At 37.4% G+C, this 15,058-nt stretch overlaps 1 protein-coding gene across 1 annotated transcript in view; it reads left to right on the top strand.

Moving 5' to 3' along the window:
- MAP9 (microtubule associated protein 9) overlaps nt 1-13,376 on the top strand; it is a 37,701-nt gene extending 24,325 nt beyond the window's left edge. Inside the window, exon 14 of the mRNA XM_045880253.3 lies at nt 9,383-13,376. Within this exon, the coding sequence (XP_045736209.1) occupies nt 9,383-9,505 (123 nt within the window). The 3' untranslated portion in view covers nt 9,506-13,376. The remainder of the gene's footprint in view (nt 1-9,382) is intronic.
- The last annotated feature ends 1,682 nt before the right edge of the window (nt 13,377-15,058 follow it).

Here is a 15,058-nt window from a genome sequence, read left to right as displayed (position 1 = left end):
TCGGCTCTTTCCACAGTTTGGCTATTGCGGACATTGCTGCTATGAACATTGGGGTGCATGTGGCCCTTCTTTTCACTACATCTGTGTCTTTGGGGTAAATACCCAGTAGTGCAATTGGTGGGTCATAGGGTAGCTCTATTTTTAAATTTTTGAGGAACCTCCACACTGTTTTCCAAAGTGGCTGTACCAACTTGCATGCCCACCAAGAGTGTAAGAGGGTTCCCCTTTCTCCACAACCTCTCCGACATTTGTTGTTTCTTTCCCTGTCCATTTTGGCCATTCTAACTGGTGTAAGGTGGTATCTCAGTGTGGTTTTGATTTGGATTTCCCTGATAGCTAATGATGATGAACATTTTTTCATGTGTCTGTTAGCCATTTGTATGTCTTCTTCAGAGAAGTGTCTTTTCATATCTTCTGCCCACTTTTTGACTTGATTATTTGTTTTTTGGGTGTTGAGTTTGAGAAGTTCTTTGTAGATCTTGGATACCAGCCCTTTATCTGTAGTGTCATTTGCAAATATCTTCTCCCATTCTGTGGGTTGCCTCTTTGTTTTGTCGACTGTTTCCTTTGCTGTGCAGAAGTTTTTATCTTGATGAAGTCCCAAAAAGTTCATTTTTGCTTTTGTTTCACTAGCTTTTGAGATGTATCTTGAAAGAAGTTGCTGTGGCCGATGTCAAAGAGGTTACTGCCTATGTTCTCCTCTAGGATTTTGATGGATTCCTGTCTCACATTGAGGTCTTTCATCCACTTTGAGTTTATCTTTGTGAATGGTGTTAGAGAATGGTCAAGTTTCATTCTTCTGCATGTGGCTGTCCAATTTTCCCAGCACCATTTATTGAAGAGACTGTCTTTCTTCCATTGCATGTTTTTTCCTGCTTTGTCAAAGATTATTTGACCATAGAGTTGAGGGTCCGTATCTGGATTCTCTATTCTGTTCCATTGGTCTCTATGTCTGTTTTTTTGTTTGTTTGTTTTTGTGCCAGTACCATGCTGTCTTGGTGATCACAGCTTTGTAATATAGCTTGAAATCGGGTAATGTGATGCCCCCAGCTTTGTTCTTCTTTTTCAACATCTCCTTGGCGATTCGGGGTCTTTTCTGATTCCATACAAATTTTAGGATTGTTTGTTCCAGCACTTTGAAAAATGTCATTGGAATTTTGATCGGGATGGCATTGAAGGTATAGATTGCTCTGGGTAGCATAGACATTTTAACAATGTTTATTCTTCTGATCCATGAGCATGGAATATTTTTCCATCTTTTTGTGTCTTCTTCAATTTTTTTCATGAGTGTTTTGTAGTTCCTAGAGTATAGATCCTTTACCTCTTTGGTTAGGTTTATTCTGAAGTATCTTACGGTTTTTGGTGCTATTGTAAATGGAATCATTTCTCTAATTTCTCTTTCTACAGTTGCGTTGTTAGTGTGTAAGAAAGCAACTGATTTCTGTGCATTGATTTTGTATCCTGCCACATTACTGAATTGCTGGATGAGTTCTAGTAATTTGGGGGTGGAGTCTTTTGGGTTTTCCACATAAAGTATCATGTCATCTGCAAAAAGAGAGAGTTTGACTTCTTCTTTGCCAATTTGAATACTTTTATTTCTTTTTGTTGTCTGATTGCTGTTGCTAGGACTTCTGGTGCCATGTTGAAAAATAGTGGCAAGAGTGGGCATCCTTGTCTGTTCCTGATCTTAAGGGAAAGGCTCTCAGCTTTTCCCCACTGAAGATGATATTCGCTGTGGGTTTTTCATAGGTGGATTTTATGAACTTGAGGAATGTTCCCTCTATCCCTACACTCTGAAGAGTTTTAATCAGGAAAGGATGTTGTATTTTGTCAAATGCTTTTTCTGCATCAATTGAGAGGACCATCTGGTTCTTCTCCCTCCTCTTATTAATGTGTTCTATCACATTGATTGATTTGCGAATGTTGAACCACCCTTGCATCCCAGGGATAAATCCCACTTGGTCATGGTGGATGATCCTTTTAATGTATTGTTGGATCCTATTAGCTAGGATTTTGTTGAGGATTTTGGAATCCATATTCATCAGGGATATTGGTCTGAAATTCTCCTTTTTGATGGGGTCTTTGCCTGGTTTGGGGATTAAGGTATTGCTGGCCTCATAGAATGAGTTTGGAAGTTTTCCTTCTGTTTCTATTTTTTGAAACAGCTTCAGTAGAATAGGTATTATTTCTTCTTTGAATGTTTGGTAGAATTCCCCAGGGAATCCATGAGGCCCTGGACTCTTGTTTTTTGGGAGGTTTTTGATCACTGCTTCAATCTCGTTACTGGTTATTGGCCTATTCAGGTTGTCAATTTCTTCCTGTTTCAGTCTTGGCAGCTTATAGGTTTCCAGGAAGGCCTCCATTTCATCCAGATTGCTCAGTTTATTGGCATATAGTTGTTGATAATAATTTCTAATAATTGTTTCTATTTCCTTGGTGTTAGTCGTGATCTCTCCCCTTTCATTCATAATTTTATTAATTTGGGTCCTTTCTCTTTTCTTTTGGATAAGTCTGGCCAGTGGTTTATCGATCTTATTAATTCTTTCAAAGAACCAACTTCTAGTTTCATTGGTCTGATCTACTGTGTTTCTGGTTTCTAATTCATTGATTTCTGCTCTAATTTTAATTATTTCTCTTCTAATGCATGGCTTAGGCGTCGTTTGTTGCTTTTTCTCTAGTTCTTTAAGGTGTAGAGGTAGTTGGTGAATTTGGGATTTTTCTGTTTTTTTGAGTGAGGCTTGGATGGCTATGTATTTCCCCCTTAGGACTGCCTTTGCAGTATCCCATAGGTTTTGGACCGATGTGTTTTCATTCTCATTGATTTCCATGAATTGTTTAAGTTCTTCTTTGATTTCCTGGTTGACCCAAACATTCTTGAGCAGAGTGGTCTTTAGCTTCCAAGTGTTTGAATTTCTGCCAAATTTTTTCTTGTGATTGAGTTCCAGTTTTAGAGCATTGTGGTCTGAGAATATGCAGGGAATAATCTCAATCTTTTGGTATCGGTTGAGACCTGATTTGTGACCCAGTATATGGTCTATTCTGGAGAAAGTTCCATATGCACTCGAGAAGAATGAGTATTCTGTTGTTTTATGGTGGAATGTTCTGTAAATATCTATGAGGTCCATCTGGTCCAATGTATCATTCAAAGCTCTTGTTTCCTTGTTGATTTTCTGCTTAGATGATCTGTCCATTGCTGAGAGTGGAGTACTGAGGTCTCCTACAATTAACGTATTGTTATCAATATGACTCTTTATTTTGGTTAACAGTGGGCTTATATAGATGGCTGCTCCCATGTTGGGGGCATAGATATTTACAATTGTTAGATCTTCTTGTTGGATAGACCCTTTAAGAATGATATAGTGTCCTTCTGTGTCTCTTATTACAGACTTTAGTTTAAAATCTAATTTGTCTGATATAAGAATTGCTACCCCAGCTTTCTTTTGAGGTCCGCTGGCATGGAAGATGGATATCCATCCCTTCACTTTCAGTCTGGATGTGTCTTTAGGTTCAAAATGAGTCTCTTGTAGACAGCATCCTGTCTTTTTATCCAATCTGCAACCCTGTGCCGTTTTATGGGAGCGTTTACGCCATTCACGTTGAGAGTGATTATTGAAAGATATGAATTAATTGTCATCATGTTGCCTGTGAAGACGTTGTTTTTATAGATTGTCCCTGTAAATTTCTGTTGTAGATCACTCTTGGGGTCTTTCTCCTTTTATAGAACCCCCCTTAATATTTCTTGCAGGGCTGGCTTAGTGGTCACATATTCTTTCAGCTTCTGCCGGTCGTGGAAGCGCTGCATCTCTCCATCCATTCTAAATGAAAGCCTTGCTGGATAAAGTATTCTTGGCTGCATGTTCTTCTCATTTAGTACCCTGAATATGTCTTACCAGGCCTTTCTGGCTTACCAGGTCTCTGTGGATAGGTCTGACGTTATTCTGATGTTCCTCCCTCTGTACGTAAGGAATCTCTTCCCCCTAAGTGTCCTTAAGATGGTTTCCTTGGTTCTAAGATTTGCAAGTTTTACTATTACATGCTGGGGTGTTGGCCTGTTTTCCTTGATCTTAGGAGGGATCCTCTCTGCCTCTAGGACTCCAATGTTTGTTTCATTCCCCAGATTAGGGAAGTTCTCAGCTACAATTTGCTCAAATACATCTTCTAGTCCTCTCTCTCTCTCTCCACTCCCTCTGGGATTCCAATTATTCTGACATTGGAACGCTTCATAGTGTCCCTTATTTCTCTGATTCTATTTTCATGGATTCTGAGTTCTTTTTCCCTGGCCTCCTTTTTTCCCTTTTTATCTATTGTATTGTCTTCCAGGTCGCTTAATCTCTCTTCTGTCTCAGTTACCCTAGCTGTTAGATTATCTAGAGTGGATCAGATCTCATTGATAGCATTTTTAAGTTCTGCCAATTCCCCTTTTATTTCTGCCCTTAGAGACTCTATGTTGCCATTAATTGATTTCTCCATTCTAGCCATTGTCTTCACAATTGCTAGCCTGAATTCCATCTCCGACATCTTGGTTATAGCTGCATCCATTTGTAAATCTGCAGCATAAGTCATAATCTCCGAGTCTTTTCTATTTTGGGGGCTCCTCCTCCTAGTCATTCTGTTGATGGGTGTTTGAGGGAATGTATAGAGTCCAAATTATTGACCAGAACCCAAGCAAGATGCACCTGTTTTCTTGGGACCTTAGGGTTGCTGGCCTCTTGTTTTCCCAGCCTGTCTTCTGCGGGAGGGGCCTGCCGCGCTGTTACTCAGGCAACCCTGTTTGGGCGGAGTTGCCCTGCGCCCCTGTGGCGGGGGATGTGCTCAGCAGGAATCAGTCTTTGGGGCTTTTGTTCTCTGGCGCCTTTCCCTGGTGGCTTCCCGCGTCTCTTCTGCAAGTCAGAGCAGAAGAGACCGTTTCCAACCCTCTGCCTCAGAGCAGAGAGACCTCAGTCTGTTCTTCAGTGAGCTCTCCAGGCCACACCGTCTCCGTTTCTGTCCGTGCTGCTATAAACTGCAGCGTCCTGGGTTGTGCGCCCCTCCGCAGCGCTCCCAGTCCTGCCTCCAGGTCAGGGTACCTCTCTGCCCTTTGTGCTTCTAAAACCGCCAGCCGCTCCCAGTTCACGCACATGACTCTGCCGCTTGGGGTTTCCACCCCCGGGGTTGCAGTTCACCTGCTCGACCCTGGCGCACCGGGTTTCTGTCTCGGAGGCTGCAGTTCATGTGCGCGCGACCCCGCCGGTCTGGTTTTCCACCCCGGGGGCTGCCCTAAAGTCCTTTCCCAGTGCTACCGGTCTGTGAGTCTGTGCCCTGTCTGCAGCACACGAGGCTGTCACTCACAGGCGGTGTAGGATCCCCATGGCCAGGCACCCTCCCGCTGCTGTTTATCCTCCGATATCTGCCCGCAGGTTCACGGCTCTCTGCTTCGTACCTCAAAACCAACCACCTGCGATATTCTGTTTGTCGAGATCCAGATCTTCTTACATCTCAGGCTGGTTTCGTGGGTGCTCAGAGTGGTCTGGTAGATATCCAGCTCAATTCCGGGGACCAGCTGAAATAGGGTCTCCTACTCCTCCGCCATCTTTCCTAAGAACTTCAATTTCAATGTAAAGTTACATCTCAAAATTTTGTTATAAAAATCTGGCTTGAGTAGTGAGCATTGGATTGGTTATTGTTTTAGGTGGAGTTACAGCCAAAGATCAGTAAGACTCTCTTCTTCATGCTGGTTCCCAGATTAATTAATAGTTACCATTAATAAGAAAATGAGTAAAAAATTCACACTCCAACAGTCAATACTCAGAAGGACTGTTAACAAGGTTCTTTTGATTATTCCAGATAGCCTTATTGATCATCTTAATTAATATTAAGGTTGATAATTAGTTGCTTATTTCCTATTCTGACTTTCTTAGCCCCTACTAGTAAGAGCAAACTTGTTTCATGTTTCCCTCTCTCTCCCCATGTTAAATGGAATGGACAAAAAGAGGTTTGTTCAGTCAGTTTCTGTGGACATAGCCTAGTCATTGCTTTTCTGCTCCCTAGTTGGAGGGTCTGCCTCTCTCTAATATATAAAATGATTGACAGTGACCCAATTACAGTTTTTTGGTTTTGGGTTTTTTGTTTTGTTTTGTTTTTCTCAATTAGGATTCTGAAAGGAGATTCCCTCTTTGCTTCAGTAGGAGTAGCAAGCATTGGAGGAAAATGTTAAGACAGAAAATAGGAATTTCATACCTCTCTTCATTCCTTTTGTTGTATGTAAATAATTGTATGCTGATGGAAGCCTTGCGTTATGGTATTCTCCTTGTGACACCTCTCAATTCCATACATATGCTGGTGAAAGAATCCTAGACACCTCATAATTTACCAAAATGCTGCCCCTCCCAAGCCATCTAGTCAGCAGAGGCAACACTGTCTAAGGGTTCCTGGATACTGTTGCTCTTTGAGAGAATCACCAATATAAGGAAACCACCAAACTTTATAGTGTTAGCAGAGACTTGGAGAAATGAAGAGACAATCTGAGCTGCAGGATGAAAAGAGCAAGTACTACTAACATTTCAAGCATTCCTGGATTAATGTTTAAATTTCATAGTAATCCTTGCATACTCATGTCTTTGAAGGGAGTGTGTGCAGGGAAACAAAATGGTTCTAAAATTCATCCAGTATAATAAACATGTGAGAATATGAACGATAATATTTTCAAAATAAGATGAAGTGTAGGACTGTTTCCATCAAGCAGTAAAATATAAATTTACCATTCCACTCTCCCATGAACCAGCATTCTTCTCTCCTGGATTATTCCTATCACTTTCCAAAATGTATAATTCTTAATTCCTCATTTGCCTCCAGATGTGGCTCCACATTTCACTGCTCTTTTTTTTAATAGCTAAACTTCTACAATTTTTATTTACCCTTCTTGGTTCTCCATACCCTTTTCACCCTCAGCACACTCCGGACTTGTCTCTTTCACCATCACTATACTGAAACTACTCTTGGAAAGTTAGTTTTGCCAAACCATCTAGCCATCCAGTTGTGCTGTTTTCTGCTACATTCCCCAGACCTCTCAAACATTCTGCATGGTCGCTTTCCCCTTGTGGCAACTGTCTTCTCCCCTGGGTGCCCTGCTCCCCTGGTGTCTCTCATTTCTCTGCCTTCCTCCTCAGTGTCACTGTTGACTTCTCTTAACCTGTGTTCCAGATGTTACCGTGGCCTGCAGGCCCCACAGCACCTCACTCACCTGCCTTTTTATTCTCGTCTGGTACTCCCTCCTGTCTTCCGCTCAGTTTGAGTCGTGCTGGCTCACACTGGCTCTCTTGTTTCCTCTCACATCCCATGTGTCTCCCACATGTTGGAGCCCTCACACATACTGTTCGCTCTACTTGGAATGCTCTCTCCTCAGTGCCTCTCACAAGGGGCTTCTCTTACCCGTCTTGTCTCACTTTGAAGTGACTTTCCCTGAATCCACTTTTCTTTGAACGTAAGTACTCCCTTTTATTCTTTAACAATCACAACAACTTTTTTATATGTTCCATAGAAATTCTCACCATTTGAAATGATCTGTTGTTTTTTTTAATTGTTTATTAACTATCCGTTTTGAAAATCCCCTGAGGGACAAGGACCAAATCTGTGTGTTTGGATTTTAGAATCACTTTATGCATGGTCTCCAGTATGTATACTGCTTGACCTACAGTAGGATCTCAGTGCTTAACAGTTGAATGAATGAACACAAATCAAAGCAGTGTAATACCAGTAAAATAATAGACACCCCCCCCCAGGATCTCTCAGAACCTGTTACAAGTAAAGATGTGCCATATAATAAAGTGACACAAATTAATAGATGCAAGGAAACTATAACTTGGGTTATTTGTGTGACATTTGGGCATGAAATCACTTCAAAGAAACAGCAATAGAAACTTCAAAAGCACCTAAGCATTAAATATAAAATGCCAAACAGTAGAAGAACTGAAAGAAAATAAGACACTATCAGGTCTTACAGGGATAAGATGCTTTTCTAAACCGAGAAGTGCTATAGAAATAACAAAGGAAAGCATGAACAGATATTGAATTTAAAATCATTAATGCATTAACATAAAAAGTCAGTGTAGGTGCTGCTTGGAGGGTGGATTCCTACAGCCGCTTTGGAAAATAAATCATTTCCCAGCAAAGTTGAACATATTAATACCCTAGAAAACCAACAGTTTCACTCCTAGGCATATACATGGAGGGAAAATCTTGTAAGTACAAGGAAACAAACAGGGATTTTTATAGTATTGTCTTTACATGGAGAAAAAAAAATCATGTTTTCAATTACAACAAAAATAGGTTAACAAATGGTGATAAGTTGACATGCTGGAATTCTATGAATATTCTATGGAATATCAATGAACTAGAGCTAGAATTCACATAGCTGGATCTTAGAGATATTAAGATGAATAAAAAAGGAAGTTGCAAAAAATATATAGCATGTTACCTTTTACTCTAATAAAAACATGCAAAACAAAATTACTTGTTTTGGGATTAATAACATTTATAATACAGGTATGAAGAGATGCACTGGAATGCTAAGCATCAAATTGAGAGTAATGGTTACCTCAGTGGGGCGAAGAGGAAGCAGTATGATGAAGGAATGAACACAGACCCTCAAAAGTATTGGTCGTTTTTTTTTTTTTTTCATAAGGCAGATGGGCATACAGGTTTTGATTACATTATTGTTTAAACAATTGTCTTGGCTGAAATATTAATATTTCTTAATTTTTTTTGCTAAAAAGGACTAAAATTAATGTAGATAAAATGTTGGCTTTGCAAAGATAATATTTATCATATGAAAATATAAAATTGCCAAACATTAAAAGCACTGATACCCATATAGTTAGATGAGGCAGATAATTGAGCAAAAAAATTCACAAAAAGGCTAAAGAAATAAAAATGTGCTCAAGCTTAATAATAAAGAAGCAAAGAAACATGAGACTTAATTTTCAACTATTTATAAAAATTTTTAAGTATCCCTGCTGTCATGACATATTCAACCTTTGCACCCAGTAAATTTAGTTCTGAGAATCTGTTCTCAGAAAGACATCACTAACTTCTCATAATTATACTCTTTGAGTTATAGAATTATAGGTCTTTTTTTCCCATTTTTCATAATTTTGTTTAAATATTGTCACTTTTAATATGAAAAAATAAGTGATCAAGTGGTACATTAATACCTGTTGGTAGTATACTTATAAATGAGCAATATTCTCAGCCACTATTCCTTTATAACCAGTTAAATAGGAAGTGACATTTAAATGTCTTATAATAGATTACTTTGTTCTTTAGCAAGCAACTTGATTTGAAAATAATGCTCATATACGTATATAAATTTATAGTTTTCTTTTTTTTTTTTTTTTTTTTTTTTTAGGAAAAGAAAGAAAGGCAGGAAAGAATTGAACGAAAACAAAAGAAGCGTCATTCCTTTCTTGAAAATGAGGCACTTCCTCCCTGGAGCCCTCCAAGCAGAACTGTGTTCTCAAAAGTGTTTTGATGATTCTCATTTTTACATTATTTAGTTATTTATCAGTTCACCATTTTAGCCACTATTTATTCAATTACTTATGGTTAGAAGAGTCTATAATTAAATGCCAGCCATTTCCACTGGCAATGGAAAAGATGCTTTGGAGTTTAATCAGTGAAATGATTGAAAGCATTTTTTTGGACTGTAGGTAAACTGCCTCAAATGAGAAAGTAGTAATCAGATTGCTCTTACCATTCTAATGACTCTTTATCATGTCCTCACAGCCCTCACAATCAGATGATCCATGGTCACTTTCTCTAAGCTGTGCATGGTATTTAAGTGTGTTTATTCCCCAGAATGAAAAGGAAACCATCTAGGTACTATAATCATTGAAATAATTGAATCTCTGAATGAGTGTGCATCTAGATTCAGGTTTTAAAAGGAATTGTCGCTGGGTGTGTGTGTGTGTGTGTGTGTGTGTATTTTTTTCCTCGCAAAACTGATCTTAAGCTTGAGCAGTTGCACTTAAACTGTGCAAGTTAGAGTTTCAGTCAGTTGAGGCAGTAGTTCAGTAGAACTCAAATCATCAAGGCATTTTGTTTAAAAAGTTTGCCTTATGTTTTAATATGAGTTTTATCTGTTCCAGACCTTAATGTGACAATCATAGGCACTTTATAATGAGTAGACCTCTGAAATGTGTCTTCTAGATTCTATCTCACTTTATTATTTCAGTGGTACCAAAAAAAAATACCCATTTCTTGGTAGTGAATATATTTATACAGTAGTTATGGAAATTCCATAAGAGCTCAAGGTCATTATCACTGTTAATAATTTTTTCCAGACTAAAGCCATAAAGGTGATAAAGGCAATTTTTGATCTCTTAGCTTTTTCCAGAGTCTTATAGCTTATATTTAGAAGACAGCTGTATAGGAAGACAATTTGTAGAAAATGCCCAAAGAATCTTTATTTATTTATTTGATCACTGCATATCTTTATATTAATTGAACTTGTACTTGAACTGCTCAGCTAGTTTATCACAGACCAAATGTATGCTCTCAGAGCTGAAATACTACTTTAGCCAATGATGCCATGCAATGCTGGATGAGAATAAATAATTACTATTTATTAAGCACCTAATGTGTGCCCTCTGCTGGATCTTTACAAATGTCAATTCTTATCTTTACAACAGTTATTCAATGTAGGTGTTATTTTGCAGATAAAAAATACTGAGACTCGGAGAAATAACTTGTCATACATTTAGCATGTGACAGAATTGGGATTAGAATTAAGTCTTTCTCCCTCCAGAATCAGTATGCTCATTTTTATGCTCTGTATTATATCAACTTTACAAACACATTTTACCTCTCAGATCCTAAAATCATGTATTGTTATCTGGAGATTATCTTTCCTTTAAGAAATATGTTTGTTTTTAGAGATGGTGAACTTTATTAGATCTATGAAATGAAAGAAGTTTCCATAATATTTAAAGATTTAGTCAAATGCCTTGTACCTACTGTTAGAATGTCAGGAAAGCCAGCAGGTTGTAGAACATAGGTTTTAAGATAGTCACTCAGGAGGTTTCACTCAGAGGCTTAACCTCGTTGCAGTGTATGTGCAAGATAAGGAAGATATAATGGATCACTTTCTATGATCACATCAGTGCTACAGATAAATTTGTTTTAAATTTATAAACAAAACTAGAAGCCTTTTTATACTGCCAGGAACTAGGAGCGTACTGCATGAACTTGAAACTGTTACCATCAACATGTATTATCAACATGGGATTTAGCTCCTTTCATTTTCACCAAATATATATATGGTGCCTACCAGAATGAATCGTTGTTTCTGGTATCAAATTAGCTATTCAGAGCTAAAAAGGTATTTGCAAATTTCAGGAAAGTAAAAGGAAGAAAGATCAGGGACATGAGATCATAAATGTATGTGTCATAAATTTCATATTAAATATTTGCTTAAACTTCCCAATTATTTTCTTCTTCATTATCATATTTAGTAGCTTGCCATTATCGTTCCTTAGTTGTTGTGAGCATTGAATGAAATGAGTAATTAAAGCATATGGCATTGTTTACATTTATTGCCTATCAAGAGCCCTGCATTTCTCCACTTCATGTATGTGAGAAGAAAGTTAACATAGGCAGGGTTCATAATGGTTATTTGACATACATTTTTAGCATACAAGAAGAAATCTCTGCTTTCCTGGCTAGTCTAGCACTCAAAGGAGAATACAGAGGTGACCTGTCTTAGGGAGTTCCTAAAAAGAAATCTAAATACTAATTTCTTAGCACTGCTTGTGAAGTAGGATCAAAAGAGAAATTGAGGTGTTCGCAGAAGACCCAGCAAGTCGTTTCCCTCAAAAGGGGAAGTTTGTCTTACTATGATAAGTAATATATTATTTCCAGTTTACAGTGACCCATGCTGGTCAGTTATCTAGTTGAATAAAATCCTGTCTTCTCCTGCAGCAGAAATAAAGCTGAGTTTTAGGAGCTGGGTGAAAGTAAAGTACTATTTACTTTCTGAGATCCGAAGAGGCGAATCAAGCCTGGTAATATTCTCTTGAATGTATTTATCTGTGTAAGGGGTATGAGTTCCCCATATGTCCTTAAAAGTATCAAATATCAATATACATATTTGCTCATCAAGTTTTCATTAATTTATAATAAGAGGGAATTCAAATTAAGGACACTAAAAGCCTATAGGTTTTCAGATGAAACTTCTAGTTTTGTAAATTGTATTGATCCCTTGAATGCCAACACTTCAAAGTAAAGAAAATAAGAATTTAATGAATATTTTAAGACATTACTGAAAAGAATTTCCTGAGAAATTGACTTATCAGTACAAAAAATAAACTTTTAGACACAATGTATTTTCCATAGCAACCAAGAAAATAGTGTTACATAAATAAAGAGAAACTATATGGCATTTTGGATCAGAAGGAAGAGGCAGTTTTCTTAAAGAAGATAAGAAGTATTCAGGGATAACAATTTTTCAGTGGTTTGTATCATATCATGTTTTGAAAATGTTAGTGGTTCATTTATTGTTTTAATAGTATTGAAACTGATATTTTTCACTGTTGCCAAAGCAGTAGCTGATAATAGTTAAGTGTCCACAGTGGTATTACCTTAGAGTGATAAAACTGCATCTGGAAGGGTTTTTAATACTTTAATAAAACTGGCCCAAACCCTATTTCCAAGGTGAACAAGACTATTCTGACTTGTCCAAGCCCATACCACTAACCATAAGAATCTGGAGTTAAGAGATCAGGTGTCCAGTTTTCTAGTTGTAATCTGCCCACCATTCCACAATTTTGAGAATCTGGTAAAACTTTTCACGCTAACTTTTGTAACCATGGTCATTTCCAACTTGGTTCATTGTGATCCTCTCAGATGGTCCCTTATTCTTCCAGTGCCTTCTCCATTACTCCACCAGATCAAGGCTCTTTGGGCACCTACACTACTACTTCCTGGGTGGGGGAGGACTGAAGTTTCTCAAGCCCTGAGTCATAGATGAAGATACAGTGGAAAAAAGGAATTTCACAAAATGGGAGAAATTGTATGTTACTCAAAGTAGTTCCCAAGAATAAACTAGTACAGAAAACAAATTTTCCTGATGTCATCTTGGCTCTAATTTCAGTAGTGCTATATTAACAGGTATTTAGACCCATATGCTTCCATGCTATACAAAGCAAAGATATTATCAATTGCCCTGCTTCCTAGGTACATTGGCTGACAGAATAATGAATGCTATGTAAATGCTTAACTGAACACTTCCCCGAATTCTTTTTGCTTCAAAATTTTATGTGATTTGATTATTTTGAAACATATTACATGTAACCATATAATGTTAACTAAATTATTGGTATTAAATTAAGATGTTGTTTTAAGAATTACTGGAGGAGATGTATTTAATGTCTGCTTCTTAGTAGCATACTTCATGTTGTGCTGAATTAAAGTTAACCATTCAAGATTTATTTTATTGGGTGACATTATTTCTTGATTGTGCCAAATTTCATTTCATAACTTTGGAAAATGTGGAATGAGTTTTATCTGTGGGCTAACGATGAAATAATCATTGCATTTTGCAGCAACATGGTTGGATCTAGAGAGTATAATGCTAAGGGAAATAAGCCAGTCAGAGAAAGACAAATACCATATGATTTCACTCATATGTAGAATTTAAGAAACAACAAAGAAAGAAAAAAAAAAACAGTCTCTTAACTATAGAGAATAGAGGGTTACCAGAGGGTAGATGGGTGGGGGATGGGTGAAATAGGTGAAGGGGATGAAGAGCACTTGTCATGATGAGCACTGAGAAATGTATAGAATTGTGGAATCACTATTTTGTACACCTGAAATTAACAGAACACTGTATGCTAACTACACCAGAATTTTTTTTAAAAAGTTGAAATAATCATATTATGCTGATACGCCTTTTACTAGAAATGACTGAAAAATTTTTTTAAATGACTGAAAATTTGGATATAAACCTTTCTTTTACTTAAAATACTACACAAATTACAAAAGTAATGCAATTATAAAATTATCAAATAGTTAAAAAGTGCAAATAGCAAAAATAACCCACATTCCCATCTCCCCAAAATAATCATAGTTAACGTATTTTGTACTCTTCCAGCTTTTAATTTCCAGTGCATTTTTTCCTGTAGTTGGAATTAAATGGAGGATGAAGAAAATAGAGATACAATTCCCTCTCTCTCTCTTTCTGTTTTTTCTGTGTCTCTGTCTCTCTCCCATACTACCTGTGTGTGTATCCATATGTGTTGTATGTCTATATATATGTCTATATATCTATATTTCTCTCTATATATACAGATATATATAGTTGAGTGGAAAACTCGGGTAACCAAATATGCAGTTTGATCTCATTTTCTATTTTAAAGAATAAAAAGAAGTTTGAATATATGCATGTAATCATATGTGTTGTATTTCTATATATATCTGGTTACCAGAGTTTCTATATATATTTGGTTACCTGAGTTTTCCACTCAGCAGTATATAATGAACATATTTCCATATTACGCTTTTTCTAATAATCTTTGATGCTGCAACTACAATTTAACCTATTTTGGGCAATTTGTTTCCTTATAAATGTTTACTATAGTAAGTAATAATACAGCTAACATTCTTGTAACAAAATCTTTTGTTATTAAGAGGGTGGACCTCATTAAATCTATAAAAGGAAAAAAGAATTCATAATATTTAAGGAGTTAGTCAAATGCTTTGTATCTGGTATTAGAATGTTAGGCAGGGCGCCTGGGTGGCTCAGTCAGTTAAGTGTTGGACTCTTGATTTCAGCTCAGGTCATGATGTCAGGGTCCTGAGGGGCTCTGAATTGGGTTCCACACTGAGCATGGAGCCCGCTTAAGATTCTCTCACTCCCTCTCCCTCTGGCCCTCTCCCTTCCGCCCCCTCCCCCTTTGCATTGTCTTTCTTAAAAAAAAAAAAAAATGTCAGGAAAGCCACAGGATGTGGAACTTAGGCTTTGAGATAGTCAGGAGGTTTCACTCTAAGGATTAACCTCCCTGCGGTGTGTGTGCAAGAAAAGAAAGAC

Source organism: Mirounga angustirostris, unplaced genomic scaffold (assembly GCF_029215605.1).
Source record: "Mirounga angustirostris isolate CCGP_5_RB_7025 unplaced genomic scaffold, mMirAng1.0.hap1 SCAF_2, whole genome shotgun sequence".
Taxonomy (NCBI): Eukaryota; Metazoa; Chordata; class Mammalia; order Carnivora; family Phocidae; genus Mirounga; species Mirounga angustirostris.
This window is presented reverse-complemented; position numbering and strand designations above follow the sequence as displayed.